The sequence below is a fragment of the Bos grunniens genome, chromosome 29 (genome assembly GCF_055505025.1).
Source record: "Bos grunniens cultivar Pamir isolate PY7600 chromosome 29, Bosgru_T2T1.0, whole genome shotgun sequence".
NCBI lineage: Eukaryota > Metazoa > Chordata > Mammalia > Artiodactyla > Bovidae > Bos > Bos grunniens.
In genome coordinates, this window is record NC_141193.1 from 6,323,962 (window position 1) to 6,338,626 (window position 14,665).

Genomic DNA, 14,665 nt, shown 5'->3' on the forward strand with positions numbered 1-14,665 from the left:
AAAATCACTGCAGATGGTGACTGCAGCCATGAAATTAAAAGACGCTTGCTCCTTGGAAAAAAGCTATGACCAACCTAGACAGCATATTAAAAAGCAGAGACAATACTTTGCCAACAAAGGTCCATCTAGTCAAAGCTATGGTTTATCCAGTAGTCATGTATGGATGTGAGAGTTGGACTATAAAGAAAGCTGAGCGCTGAAGAATTGATGCTTTCAAACTGTGGGGTTAGAGAAGACTCTTGAGAGTCCCTTGGACTGCAAGGAAATCCAACCAGTCCATCCTAAAGGAAATCAGTCCTGAATATTCATTGGAGGGACTGATGCTGAAGCTGAAACTCCAATACTTTGGCCACCTGGCCAACTGATGCAAAGAGCTGACTCATTTGAAAAGATCCTGATGCTGGGAAAGACTCAAGGCGGGAGGAGAAGGGGATGATAGAGGATGAGATGGTTGGATGGCATCACCAACTCGACAGACATGAGTTTGAGTAAGCTCCAGGAGCTGGTGATAGACAGGGAAGTCTGGCGTGCTGCAGTCCGTAGGGCTGCACAATTGAACTATTGAACTCAACTGATGAGGAAATATTACCCTTTGTCCTCTGCTGTTCTCCTAATGTATTTCTTCTCCCCTTCTTAAAGAACTATCCGTTTCTCTCTCTATTGCTTCCATTGTTTTCATATATGGAAATTCCATGCTTTTTTCTTTGTTTTTTTTCTCCTATCCCCATCAGACTCTTATGTTCTCCCTCCAGTTTACTTTACTGTTGTAATTATTTTCTACCTTCAACCTATACTTTTTCTTTCTACATAATATCATGGGTAATAAGAGACTCTAGGGCCAGACTGTATCCTTTCAAATTGTGGCTCTGCAAGTTATTTAACTTCAGCACCACAGTTTCCTGGGCTGTAAAATGGGGATGATGATGATAAAACCTACTTCACAAGGGGTACTGGGAGAGCTGAATGAATGAATATGTGGTGAACACTTGGAATAGAGACTGGCTAACAATAAATACTGAATCTTGCTTAAGACAGAAATAGTAGGAAACCTGCAAGAAAAACCGGGAAAGTTATACAGCATACTTTATTGCTGTGACTTTATGAACATTTCTAACTACAGGTAATAATAAAAATTTTAGCTCTCCTGAGTTTAAAGTCAGAATTTCCTTATTTACTGTTATAGTCACTTTAGAAAAGGAGGAGATAATCAGCAGTTTATTATCCAGGTTTAAAAGAAAAAAGAAGCACAGAGGAGGGAAATGAGGTATTCAAAGTGATACAATAAAACAGTAAGGCAGTGAAAATATGAATCTAAAACAAAGTTCTCTCTATATCCACAGGCTCTCAAAGATGTCACATGGCCAATACCAAGCCTGCCTTAGAGATACAGGAACCAAACCAATTCAATATTAAAACTTTTAATCACTGTCATAAAAAGAAAGAGAACCAATCAGATGTTCCCATGCCCTACAGAGTAGAGGTCTCTTAAAAACACATGACTTAAACAAGAGAATCATTATTGTGCAGAAAGAACAGCTTACCTTGGGGAGCACAGTGATGACTTTGCGTAAAAAATTCTTTATAACCAGACTGTCTGTCATCAAAGTCCTGGGCTTTACATCAGCCTATAACAAAAACATCCACCACATAAGCACAAACTCAAGGGCACAAATGAATTAAATTATGATATTTCTTCTTATAAAAATAACTACACCTCAGACATCCAGGGGGAAAAAAGTAATTTAGATTGGAGCTGAGAAGAGTAATCCTAGCTTAACTCTACTATCCTAATGAGGGTCAATCTGTATTAAGAATTTCAATGGGGCTTTCCTGGAGGCTCAGTGGTAAAGAATCCACCTGCCAGTGCAGAAGACATGGGTTCAATCCCTGATCCGGGAATATCCCACATGCCATGGAGCAATAAGCCTGTGCACCACAACTGTTGAGCCTGTGCTCTAGAGCCCAGGCACTGCCACTACTGAAGCTCATGTGCTTCAGAGCCTGTGCTCCACTCCAACATAAGTCACCGCAGTTAGCCCACGCACCACAGCTAGAGAGTAGCCCCTGTTTGCAACTACTAGAGAAAAGCCCATATCAGCAATGAAGACTCAGCACAGCCAAAAGTTAATAAATAAAATTTAAAAAACCAAAGAATCTCAATGGAGTCAAAGGAGCAGACATTAAAAAGACCCTATTTTTAAACCTTAATCTGTTCATCCATTTATTTTTAAGGAAAAGCTGTAAAGCAGAAGCTCATAAGTCAGAAGGTCTGTGTTCTGTGAAAGTGAATGAAACTAGGATTGAACCAGGTCTCCCACGCATAGAAGATGGATTCTTTACCAGTTGAGCCACAAGGGAAGCCCTCCATAAAAAAAAAAAAAAAAAAAAAGGTTCAAAGAGATTAAACAACCTTGCCAAGGTCTTGCTGATCTGGCTCCAAAGCTTTAGCTTTAACCACTTTCCTACACTACAAGCCAGTGATCAAATTCGGGTCTCCCACATTGCAGGTGGATTCTTTACCAGCTGAGCCACAAGGGAAGCCCAAGAACACTGGAGAGGGTATCCTATCCCTTCTCCAGAAGATCTTCCTGACCCAAGAATTGAACTGGGGTCTCCTGCCTTGCAGGTGGATTCTTTACCAACTGAGCTATCAGGGAAGCTCTTTACATTTAATATAATGTCCTTAAAACCATAGTTAGAAGGTGTCTCCTAAAAACTAGAGAAGTTAATGAAGAGGAAATAGAGTCAGAAATCAGTAAGTTTTTATTAGTGGCTCAGAGAATACAAACTCATGTACTAGGTACATATTAAAGGAGAAAAAAGGTCCCAAATCTCAAAATCTCAACACAATAAAGAAAAAACATGTAAATAGCTAATAAAGAAGAATAAATTATTATAATACTTTTTTATAAGTTCACTGAAAAAAGATCAATAACTGTGCAATGGGTGGGGATGATTAGAATAACTATTATAAAAATATTTTAAAATATTAGAAAAATGGATGGGGATTATTAGAAAATTTGGAAGCAAATCTAGGATTATTGACATGTGTAAGTAGTAGTAAGTAAACACTAACTGTAGCATACATATCAGTCATATCCTTATTTTTAAAATGTTTATTATAAAATGTTCAAATGCAGAAAAGCAATGGTCTCTTTAAAGCATTTTCCATACTTAACACTTCAAAAACAACTTCTTGGAACAGTTTCAAACTTCTGTAACCTTAGTGATTATAGGGTGTATCATATAAAGGGCTTAATTATATCTAGCAGTAAGGCAACCAAACAAGTGAAAGTTCCTTGAAAAGCTACCAGGGAGGGTCTACCATTAATAATGATGGGAACTATCATTTACTGAACACCTGCTACATGCCAAGCAGTTTACATACAAGTAGAAGATATCCCCATTTTATGGGTGAGGATAATGAGACTAAAGAAGTTAATTAATTTGTCCAAGGTCACACATAGCTAATTAGCTCACAGAATTGGGATTCAAACCTAGATCTGAGAACTCCAAAGCCCACCTTTCACTATACAATGCTACCTCTCCAAGAAAGCTCATTTTCTGTACATAGCTATCTGAATCAGATATTATGTAATCTATCATTATTTCTTATGGAACCTTATGGGCAATGCTTACATATGATTACTGAATATGTATATGTATTTACTCATTGATAAAACACTTAATGTTTATTATGTGCCTAGGTTTACAGAGATAAGTAAAACCATCTCTAAATTTGAAGAGGTTACACTTAAGTAGAAGAGAAAGAGGAAATAAATAATTTATATGATAATGTGAAGAAGCTTTATGATTTAAACATATAAGAGAAGCTAAAAAAATACACAAGAATGATTGGCACCTAATCCAGACTGAGAATATAAAGTGAAATAATGTCAGGTCAGCAGAGGATAGTTAACACAAAACAAATAGCTCCTTTTAAGACCTACTGATAAATTATTGAAAGAGAGAGATGGGGGGAGGGAGGAAGAGACACTACACAATCTTTTACAGCCAGTACCCAGGCCTAATGTACCTTCAGAAACAGTGAACTTATATGTTATCAGGAAAAAAATATGCTGCCAGTCCTGGGCAGCAGAAATTACCACTGAATCATATGTTTCAGTCATTATCCTTAAATACAAGTCTAATCATATGATAGATTATGGGAGGGATTTTATATTTTTAAATATAAACTTATGCAGTTATGGGCTCTATATGACTTTGTAAGAGAATATCAGTGTCTCTTTCTTTGCTTAAATAGGTAAGTACCCAGATGATGGATAATAAGAGAAACACAGAGATAGATGTTTTTATGTCTACATGTATATCTCTAGTCATTGTATCATTTACTATTATAACAAAAATGAATACAAAAATGGATAAATCTGTCAAGATCTTGCAAAATCAAATTGTTTTTTGAAGGACATATCACCCAGCCTAATGGACTCCAAGGTGCAGGACTGAGCATAAACACAAACCCAGCAACCTTTTTTTTGGCCACCTGGCACTGCATGTGGGATCTCAGTTTCCAGCCCAGGGATTCAATGCACGGCCCCTGCAGTGGGAGCACTGGAAGTGCAGCGTTTTAACCACTGGACCACCAGGGAAGTCCCACCAGCATCTCTCTTAAATGAAGTTTTCCCTCAGTCTTCCCTGGAATTAGCTTTCCCCACATGCCCAAAGCAGTGGATCACTTGTTACTGCCTTTTCACGGATGTCTCCATTCACTAGCCTTTGCTGTAAACCTTGCTACCTGGCCCTTCTCCCCACCTGAAGTATACACGTATGATGAAATCTTTTCACAACCTCCCCTTTTCCTCTCCCCATTCTCTTCATTCAAGTATCAAAGACCATCAGATAGAACAAATGCTTTCAGAAATCCTTGTTCCTCTGAGGTTATACTACTCTTACCTCTCCCCACCTATCACCAACTGATTACCTGGCACTAAGCACAGCTGTCCTCTGTACTCTAAGTCCTGTCATCATCTTGGTTGACTTCCACATCCAAGCAGATGACCAGTCTAAGTGAGGACTTGGTCCCAAAATTCTCTGACCTTCTCAACTCCAATGACCTTGACCTCTACTTATTTCCAATCACCAATTTCCACAGCCAGACTGGAGGTGTACTGTTCTGGAAACCTTAAACTGAAACATCCCATTCTTATGTGAAAAGATATGAACCCAGACATGCACCTTGATTAAGTCAAATTATCTGTGCTCTCAATGTACACTTTGACTTGCTTGAGAGAAACACTGCTTTTGCAATAGGGAAAAAAAAAGAAATTTTATCACTCTGATGATAATTTTTTATTCTTTCATGAACTCCTTATACCCAGAAAAATCTCTATTACACTGTATTGTAATTATTTGTTTACTTATCTATCATTTCCTTGATATTCCAAGATTGCAAGTTCCTTGGGATCAAGTAACATCTTGGGACTCTTTCTAGGACAGTGAAGCTATCGTGAACAAACAGAGGTATCTAACGGAATGAATAAATATTGAAACAGCACTAATCAATATGAGTAAGGCTTTGATTCAGATTCTGTCACTTAACTATGGAATGACCTTGGGAAAGACAGTCAAATTCTCTGAAATTCTTGTCCTAGCCACTTCACAGAGTTGTCAGGAGGCTTAAATAATACATATGCTAGGTGTAAGAATGATCACTTTTTGTTCAGACTGAGTAAAACACATGATTTCCTTTTCTAGCACTGTTTTCCTTGGTTCACTGGAATCAAGTGGCTTTTTTGGGTTTTTTTTTTTTTTGCTACCTGACAATAATGGTTTTATAACTGTTGTTGTTCTTCTTCAGTAGCTAAGTCCCCTCCGATTCTTTGCAACCCCATGGACTGCATCATGCCAGGTTCCTCTGTCCTCCACTATCTCCCAGAATTTGCTCAGATTCAAGAAATGCAATAAGGCAAAGTGGTTTCCTGAGGAGGCCTTACAAACAGCTGAGAAAAGAAGAGAATCGAAATGCAAAGGAGAAAGGGAAAGATATACTCATCTGAATGCAGAGTTCCAAAGAATAGCAAGGAGAGATAAAAAGCCTTCTTAAGTGAAAAGTCCAAAGAAATAGAGGAAAACAATAGAATGGGAAAGACTAGAGATCTCTTCAAGAAAATTACAGATACCAAGGGAATATTTCATGCAAATATGGGCACAAAAAAGGACAGGAACATCAAGGACCTGACAGAAACAGAAGATATTAAGAGGTGACAAGAAAACACAGAAGAACAGTACAAAAAAGGTCTTAATGACTTGGATGACTACGATGGTGTGGTCATTCACCTGCAGTGTGAGGTCAAGCAGGCCTTAGGAAGCATCACTACAAACAAAGCTAGTGGAGGTGATGGAATTCCAGCTGAGATATTTCAAATCCTAAAAGATGACACTGCTAAAGTGCTACACTCAATATGCTAGCAAGTTTGGAAAACTAAGCAGTGGCCACTGGACTGAAAAGGTCAGTTTTCATTCCACTCCCAAAGAAGGACAATGCCAAAGAATGTTCAAGCGAAAGTGACAGTGAAAGTCCCTGACTCTGCGACCCCATGGACTATACAGTCCATGGAATTCTCCAGGCCGGAATACTGGAGCAGTAGCCTTTACCTTCTCCAGGGGATCGTCCCAACCCAGGGATCGAACCCAGGTCTCCCTCACTGCAGGTGGATTCTTCACCAGCTGAGTCACAAGGGAAACCCAAGAATGTTTGAACTACCGTACACTGTGCTCATTTCACATGCTAGCAAGGTAATGCTCAAAATCCTTCAAGCTAGGCTTCAACAGTACATGAACTGAGAGCTTCTAGATGTACAAGCTGGATTTAGAAAAGGCAGAGGAACCAGAGATCAAATTGCCAACATCTGTTGGATCATAGAAAAATCGAGGGAATTCCAGAAAAACATCTACTTCTGCTTCATTGACTATGCTAAAGACTATGCTAAATCACAACAAACTGGAACATTTTTAAAGAGATGGGAATACCAGACGACCTTACCTGTCTCCTGAGAAACCTGTATTTGGGTCAAGAAGCAACAGTTCGAACCAGACATGGAACACTGGACTGGTTCAAATTGGGAAAGGAGTATGTCAAGACTGTATATTGTCATCCTGCTTATTTAACTTACATGCAGAGGATATCATGTGAAATGCGGGGCTGGATGAATCACAAGCTGGAATCAAGATCGCCAGGAGAAATACCAACAACCTCAGATATGCAGATAACACCACCCTAATGGCAGAAAGTGAAAAGGAACTAAAGAGCCTCTTGATGAAAGTGAAAGGAGAGTGAAAAAGGTGGCTTAAAACTCAATATTCAAAAAATGAAGATCATGGCATCCAGTCCCATCACTTTATGGCAAATAGATGGGGAAACAATGGAAACAGTGATAGACTTTATTTCCTTGGGCTCCAAAATCACTGCAGATGGTGACTGCAGCCCTGAAATTAAAAGCTCCTTGGAAGAAGAGCTATGACAAATCTATACAGTGTACTAAAAAGCAGAGACATCACTTTGCCAACAAAGGTCCATATAGGCAAAGCAATGGTTTTTCCAATAGTCATGTATGTATGTGACAGTTGGACCATAAAAAAGTCTGAGCTGATACTTTTGAACTGTGGTGCTGGAGAAGACTCTTGCGAGTCTCTTGGACAGCAAGATCAAGCCAGTCAATCCTAAAGGAAATCAAGCCTGAATATGCATTGGAAGGACTGATGCTGAAGCTCCAATATTTTGGCCACCTGATGGGAAGAACTGACTCACTGAAAAAGACCCTGATGCTGGGAAAGACTGAAAGCAGGAGAAGAAGGGGCGACAGAGGATGAGATGGTTGGATGGCATCACTGACTCAGTGGACATGAGTTTGAGCAAACTCCAGGAGGAAGTGAAGGAGAGAGAAGCCTGGAATGCTGCAGTCCATGGGATTGCAAAGAGTTGGACACGACTAAGGGACTGGACAACAACATGTCCACTGAGTCGGTGATGCTAGTCAATCATCTCATCCTCTGCTGCCCCCTTCTCCTTTTGCCTCTGTTTGACTAACCATTAACTGCTCCAAATTGTTTACCCTTCATTCCCCTAAACAAGATACGGCACAGCCAAGGATATCTATTGTCCTGATTCCATGTTCATTTCCTTTTAGAAGAAGGATATAATTGTTCCAACATGGAGAATAGCCTCCCATGTGCTTTTTGGGAGAGTGTTTAACATATTCTTTGTCTCCACCAGTTCAAAGAAAGGAAAGATCAGAGAATTGATAATGGGAATGGAGGACTCAATTGTCACTCTCACAAATCAGGGCTACAAACAAATCAATAAAAATCTTTAAACCAACCTAATAAAAATATTTAAATAGGATCTGCACTGGGCATCCATTCTTGCTTTCTTCTTCAGGAGGTCCAAAATCAAATAGTGGTTTATTTCAGTGGTTTTCAAATTCACCTGCACATTAGGAATTATCTGGGATTCTAAAAATATCCCAAAGCCCAGGCCACACCTCTATGGACCAGATTATATTCCCCCAAATTCATTTGTTGCAGCCTTAGCCACCATTTTGATTTATTTGGAGACAGGGCCTTAGGGATGTCATAAGGTTAAATGAGGTCATAAGTGTGGACCTCTAATCTGATAGGACTGTCCATGTAAGAAGAGGAAGAGATACCAGAAAGCTCTCTCTCCACATACATACAGAGGAAAGATCATGTGAGCAAATGGTGACAAGATACCTTGAACTTGGACTTCTAACTTCATAAAGAAGCATGAGAAAATAAGTTTCTGTTGTTTAAGCCACCCAACATGTGGTATTTTTTTTTTATGGCAGCCCAAGCAGACTAATCCAACACCCAAGACCAATTAAATGACAACCTCTTAGAGTAAAACACAAACATCACTATTTTCAAAGCTTCCAAGTGATTTAAAATCTGTTCAGGGAAGTCTGGGAACCAATACCTTATTTCAACTTTATTCTATAAAGGACCTACGCTTTTATTTTCTGTTATTACATTTGTAGAAAAATAAGAATCAAAACATCATTAATTTATAGAACCACAGCAAAACTTGCCTCAAAAATCATCTGGAAGGGTCTTAGCCCTGATGTGTCCTGAGAATGGCTGGCCTCCTCTGAAGTCCAGTTCAGGTTCGCAAAGAATCCAGGCAGTACGGATTGCATATCTGTATGAGAAGAAATGGCAACAACAGAGAACAAGCAGTTTGGATAAGCACCAGAGTTTCTGGAGTTGTCCGTTAAACTGATGAGCCAAGTAGGCTTTTCCCTGATGAAAAGATTATCTGCAAAATTTTAAATACAACTGGAAATGGCTATGAATCAGCAAATTGATTGAACATTTAGAATTACTTTATGGGGTTAAGACATTTAATCTCATGTTTTCAATTTTACACAAATTGAAAATTCACTAAATCAGTTTGTATTTTCAGTTCATTTCCACAAGGTCATATCCAATGCCAGAAATCTGAGCTGCTAGTTCTAACTGATAGTCTTATACTTTTTAATAAATCAGTTCAGTTCAGTTGCTCAGTCGTGTCCGACTCTTTGTGACCTCATGAATTGCAGCATGCCAGGCCTCCCTGTCCATCACCAACTCTCGGAGTTCACCCAGACTCATGTCCATCGGGTCAGTGATGCCATCCAGCCATCTCATCCTCTGTCATCCCCTTCTCCTCCTGCCCCCAATCCCTCCCAGCATCAGGGTCTTTTACAATAAGTCAACTCTTCGCATGAGGTGGCCAAAGTACTGGAGTTTCAGCTTCAGCATCAGTCCTTCCAATGAATACCCAGGACTGATGTCCTTTAGGATGGACTGGTTGGATCTCCTTGCAGTCCAAGGGACTCTCAAGAGTCTCTCCAACACCACGGTTCAAAAGCATCAATTCTTCGGCGCTCAGCTTTCTTCACAGTCCAACTCTCACATCCATACATGACCACTGGAAAAACCATAGCCTTGACTAGACGTCTGGACCTTTGTTGGCAAAGTAGTATCTCTGCTTTTGAATATGCTATCTAGGTTGGTCATAACTTTCCTTCCAAGAAGTAAGTGTCTTTTAATTTCATGGGTGCAATCACCATCTGCAATGATTTTGGAGCCCCCCAAAAAGAAAGTCTGACACTGTTTTCACTGTTTCCCCATCTATGTCCCATCAAGTGATGGGACCAGATGCCATAATCTTCGTTTTCTGAATGCTGAGCTTTAAGCCAACTTTTTCACTCTCCTCTTTCACTGTTCTTCCTCACTTTCTGCCAAAAGGGTGGTGTCATCTGCATATCTGAGGTTATTGATATTTCTCCCGGCAGTCTTGATACCAGCTTGTGCTTCTTCCAGCCCAGCGTTTCTCATGATATACGCTGCATGTAAGTTAAATAAGCAGGGTGACAATATACAGCCTTGACGTACTCCCTTTCCTATTTGGAACCAGTCTGTTGTTCCATGTCCAGTTTTAACTGCATATAGGTTTCTCAAGAGGCAGATCAGTTGGCCTGGTATTCCCATCTCTTTCAGAATTTTCCACAGTTTATTGTGGTCCACACAGTCAAAGGCTTTGGCATAGTCAACAAAGCAGAAATAGATGTTTTTCTGGAACTCTCTCGCTTTTTTGATGATCCAGCAGATGTTGGCAATTTGATCTCTGGTTCCTCTGCCTTTTCTAAATCCAGCTTGAACATCTGGAAGTTCACAGTTCATGTACTGCTGAAGCCTGGCTTGAAGAATTTTGAGCATTACTTTACTAGCGTGTGAGATGAGTGCAACTGTGCGGTAGCTTGAGCATTCTTTGGCATTGCCTTTCCTTGGGATTAGAATGAAAACTGATCTTTTCCAGTCCTGTGGCCACTGCTGAGTTTTCCAAATTTGCTGGCATATAGAGTGCAGCACTTTCACAGCATCATCTTTCAGGATTTGAAACAGCTCAACTGGAATTCCGTCACCTCCACTAGCTTTGTTCATAGTGATGCTTTCTTTTTTTTTTTTTTTTCAGTGTTACAGCTCTATTTTATTTAGAAGATAGCAGGAGAGAGAGAGAAAAAGCGCATGCACGTGGGAGAGAGAGAGTCGTGAGAAATCGCTTTGGCTCCTCCTTTTATAAGTTTTCCTCCACCCGGGCCTGCCCTATGCAAACTGGGGTTAGCCAGGAGTTCTGTTTGTTCTGCCTGAAGTCTTCACTCTGGTCCTCTGACCTTCCTTTGACCTTCCTTGTCTTTTAGCCACTGCCATTTTGGACTCCTTTTTCCTATTTACCTACCTAACATTCCCCCCTCAAGAGATGGGAGGCCCAATTCTTTGGGAATGTGGGCATAGAGGTCTTTCTGGCTACTTCTTGCTGAACTGGGATGGTGAGGGGTATTGGGCCTCCCCCTCTTGCTAGTCTCAATCCTCAGAGTCCTTATAGCGGTGTCCAAGGGTGTGTGATATTTTCCATGGTTGGCTGTAGTTTTATATCTTTGTTGAACTGGCACTGCATGTTGTAGCTGGTTGACCTTAACTGGAGGTCTTCTGGAATCTGAGACTGGGCCGCCTGAGCTTTCTGAGTTCGTTTTTCGCTGTCCCGGTTTCCAGCACGATGAGCCTTCCCCTGCGTTGGGTTTCTTCGCCTTCCGCTTCTAGCGCAGGAGCTTTGCTGAGTTGGGCTCTTGCTATGCTTGGCCTCTTCCGCGTGGAGGTTGTTTCAGCCAGGTTAAACCCGAGTCACGGCACCATAGATGTCACGCGAGTGTAGGTTCCTCGGTTCTGTGTCCCCTCACAACAAAGATTTGGAGCAACGGACATTAAAGCCCTCAGCGCGTCACAGCTCTCGGGTCTTGGACAAACCGTGTTATAGCTCTTAGGCAAATCAGTGTTACAGCTCTATTTTATTTAGAAGATAGCAGGAGAGAGAGAGAGAGAGAGAGAGAGAGAGCGCGCGCGAGCCCACGCACGCGGGAGAGAGAGTCCCATAGTGATGCTTTCTAAGGCCCACTCGACTTCACATGCCAGGATGCCTGGCTCTAGGTGAGTGATCACACCATCATGATTATCTGGGTCGTGAAGATCTTTTTTGTACAGTTCTTCTGTGTATTCTTGCCACCTCTTCTTAATATCTTCTGCTTCTGTTAGGTCCATACCATTTCTGTCCCTTATCGAGCCCATCTTTGCATGAAATGTTCCCTAATTTTCTTATCTCTAATTTTCTTGAAGAGATCTCTAGTCTTTTCCATTCTGTTGTTTTCCTCTATTTCTTTGCATTAATCGCTGAGGAAGGTTTTCTTATCTCTCCTTGCTATTCTTTGGAACTCTGCATTCAGATGCTTATATCTTTCCTTTTCTCCTTTGCTTTTCGCTTCTCTTCTTTTCACAGCTATCTGTAAGGCCTCCTCAGACAGCCATGTTGCTTTTTTGCGTTTCTTTTCCATGGGGATGGTCTTGATCACTGTCTCCTGTACAATGTCAAGAACCTCTGTCCATAGTTCATCAGGCACTCTGTCTATCAGATCTATTTCTCACTTCACTGTTTAATAATACAAATCCAGGAAGTGAGCTAACTTAGAACTTAAAGCAGAAAAATTCAAGAATAGCCCTTTCAGGCATTGATCTAATACTGTATGGTCTGTCCTTTAAGAGGTAGTCTTTAATAAAGAAAAGCAAACTCTCGCTAATTTGTCAATTAACTACTTGGTATATTTATATACATCAATTTAGAACTCTTTACACAAAGCATCAGTGTGTCCTGGATCATAGTCAACAAACAGAACCTCAAAGTATTCACTATCTTTCCTACTTTCTGTACTCTGGCAGTAATATTATAAAGGGGGAAAAAACCCAAATTTTTCATTTTATAAAATGCTATCCCTTAGTCCCCCTCTACAATAGTGTTAAATGGAAAATTAAATATGAATAAAGATATATCAGTCTCTACAAGTTCTACCTTATAAATGAGGCTGACAGTGTTGATACTACACAAGAATTCAAAATATATCCTATAATAATGGCACAACTTTTTTCTAAAGCATTCATACTATGTATCTAATAAAGTTTTAACCATCTCAGAAAGTATGAACTTTACCAAGATCAAGTTCTAGCTACCAGTCTTAATGGGTACTATTTTTCTTGCCATTAGTTTGTTTTTCAAGGACAATTCAGTCACAAAGCCCAAGATAATATGGCAGCAAGGTTATGCTGCACTGAAGTTTAATGAAGTTGGCACTAAACCAGGATGAGTTGCATCAGTCCTCGGTTTTACCACTGACTCACTTTCTGACCTAGGGCAATGCCCTTTTTTTTTTTTTCCTGTGATTCAATTACCTTTCTGTGAAATAATAAAAAATTTTCCTGAATCCTATAAAGTAGTAATACAATACAGAATGGGGAAAACAAATGTAGATACATGAGAAAAAGTTTTGTCAATAAATTGGAATTCTCTAGAAATCTTAACAATTTCCTTAAAGAATGAGTAGCTATTTGGGGGGAAATCAATTTTAATTAATCAAACCAGTCAATCTTCAAGGAAATCAGTCCTGAATTTTCATGGCTGCAGTCACCATCTGCAGTGATTTTGGAGCCCAGGAAAATAAAATCTGTCATTGTTTCCCCATCTATTTGCCATGAAGTGATGGGACTGGATGCCATGATCTTAGTTTTTTGAATGTTGAGTTTTAAGCCAGCCTTTCACTTTCCTCTTTCACCTTCATCAAGAGGCTCTTTAGTTCCTCTTCACTTTCTGCCATTAGGGTGGTATCATCTGCATATCTGAGGTTATTGATATTTCTCCTGGCAATCTTGATTTCAGCTTGTGATTCATCCAGCCTGGCATTTCACATGATGTACTCTGCATATAAGTTAAATAAGCAGGGTACAATATACAGCCTTGACATACTCTTTTCCCAGTTTGAACCAGCCCGTTGTTCCATGTCCGGTTCTAACTGTTGCTTCTTGACCCAAATACAGGTTTCTCAGGAGACAGGTAAGGTGGTCTAGTATTCCCATCTCTTTAAGAATTTTCCACAGTTTGTTGTGGTCCACACAGTCAAAGGCTTTAGCATAGTCAATGAAGCAGATGTTTTTCTGGAATTCCCTCGATTTTTCTATGATCCAACGGATGTTGGCAATTTGATCTCTGGTTCCTCTGCCTTTTCTAAATCCAGCTTGAACATCTGAAAGTTCTCAGTTCACGTATGGTTGAAGCCTGGTTTGGAGAATTTTGAGCATTACTTTGTTAGTGTGTGAAATCAGCACAGTTGTACGGCAGTTTGAACATTCTTTGGCATTGTCCTTCTTTGGAAGTGGAATGAAAACTGACCTTTTCCAGTCCCATGGCCACTGCTGAGTTTTCCAAACTTGCTGGTATATTGAGTGCAGCACTTTAAGAGCATCATCTTTTAGGATTTGAAATAGCTCGGCTGGAATTCCATCACCCCCACCTGCTTTGTTTGTAGTAATGCTTCCTAAGGCCCATTTGACTTCACGCTCCAAGATGTCTGGCTCTTGGTGAGTAATCACATCATTGTGGTTATCTGGGTCATTAACATCTTTTCTGTATAGTTCTTCTCTGTGTCCTTGCCACCTCTTCTTAATCTCTTTTGTTTCTATTAGGTCCATACCGTTTCTGTCCTTAATTGTGCCCATCTTTGCATGAAATGTTCCCTTGGTATCTTTAATTTTCTTGAAGAGATCTCTG

At 40.1% G+C, this 14,665-nt stretch overlaps 1 protein-coding gene across 1 annotated transcript in view; it reads right to left on the bottom strand.

Moving 5' to 3' along the window:
* Positions 1 to 14,665, bottom strand: part of TOP6BL (TOP6B like initiator of meiotic double strand breaks) — an 87,886-nt gene that overhangs the window by 31,283 nt on the left and 41,938 nt on the right. The window contains exons 4-5 of the mRNA XM_086385653.1: positions 9,066 to 9,175; positions 1,542 to 1,625 (exon numbers count right to left, since the gene is read on the bottom strand). Coding sequence (XP_086241779.1) covers positions 1,542 to 1,625; positions 9,066 to 9,175 — 194 coding nt within the window. The remainder of the gene's footprint in view (positions 1 to 1,541; positions 1,626 to 9,065; positions 9,176 to 14,665) is intronic.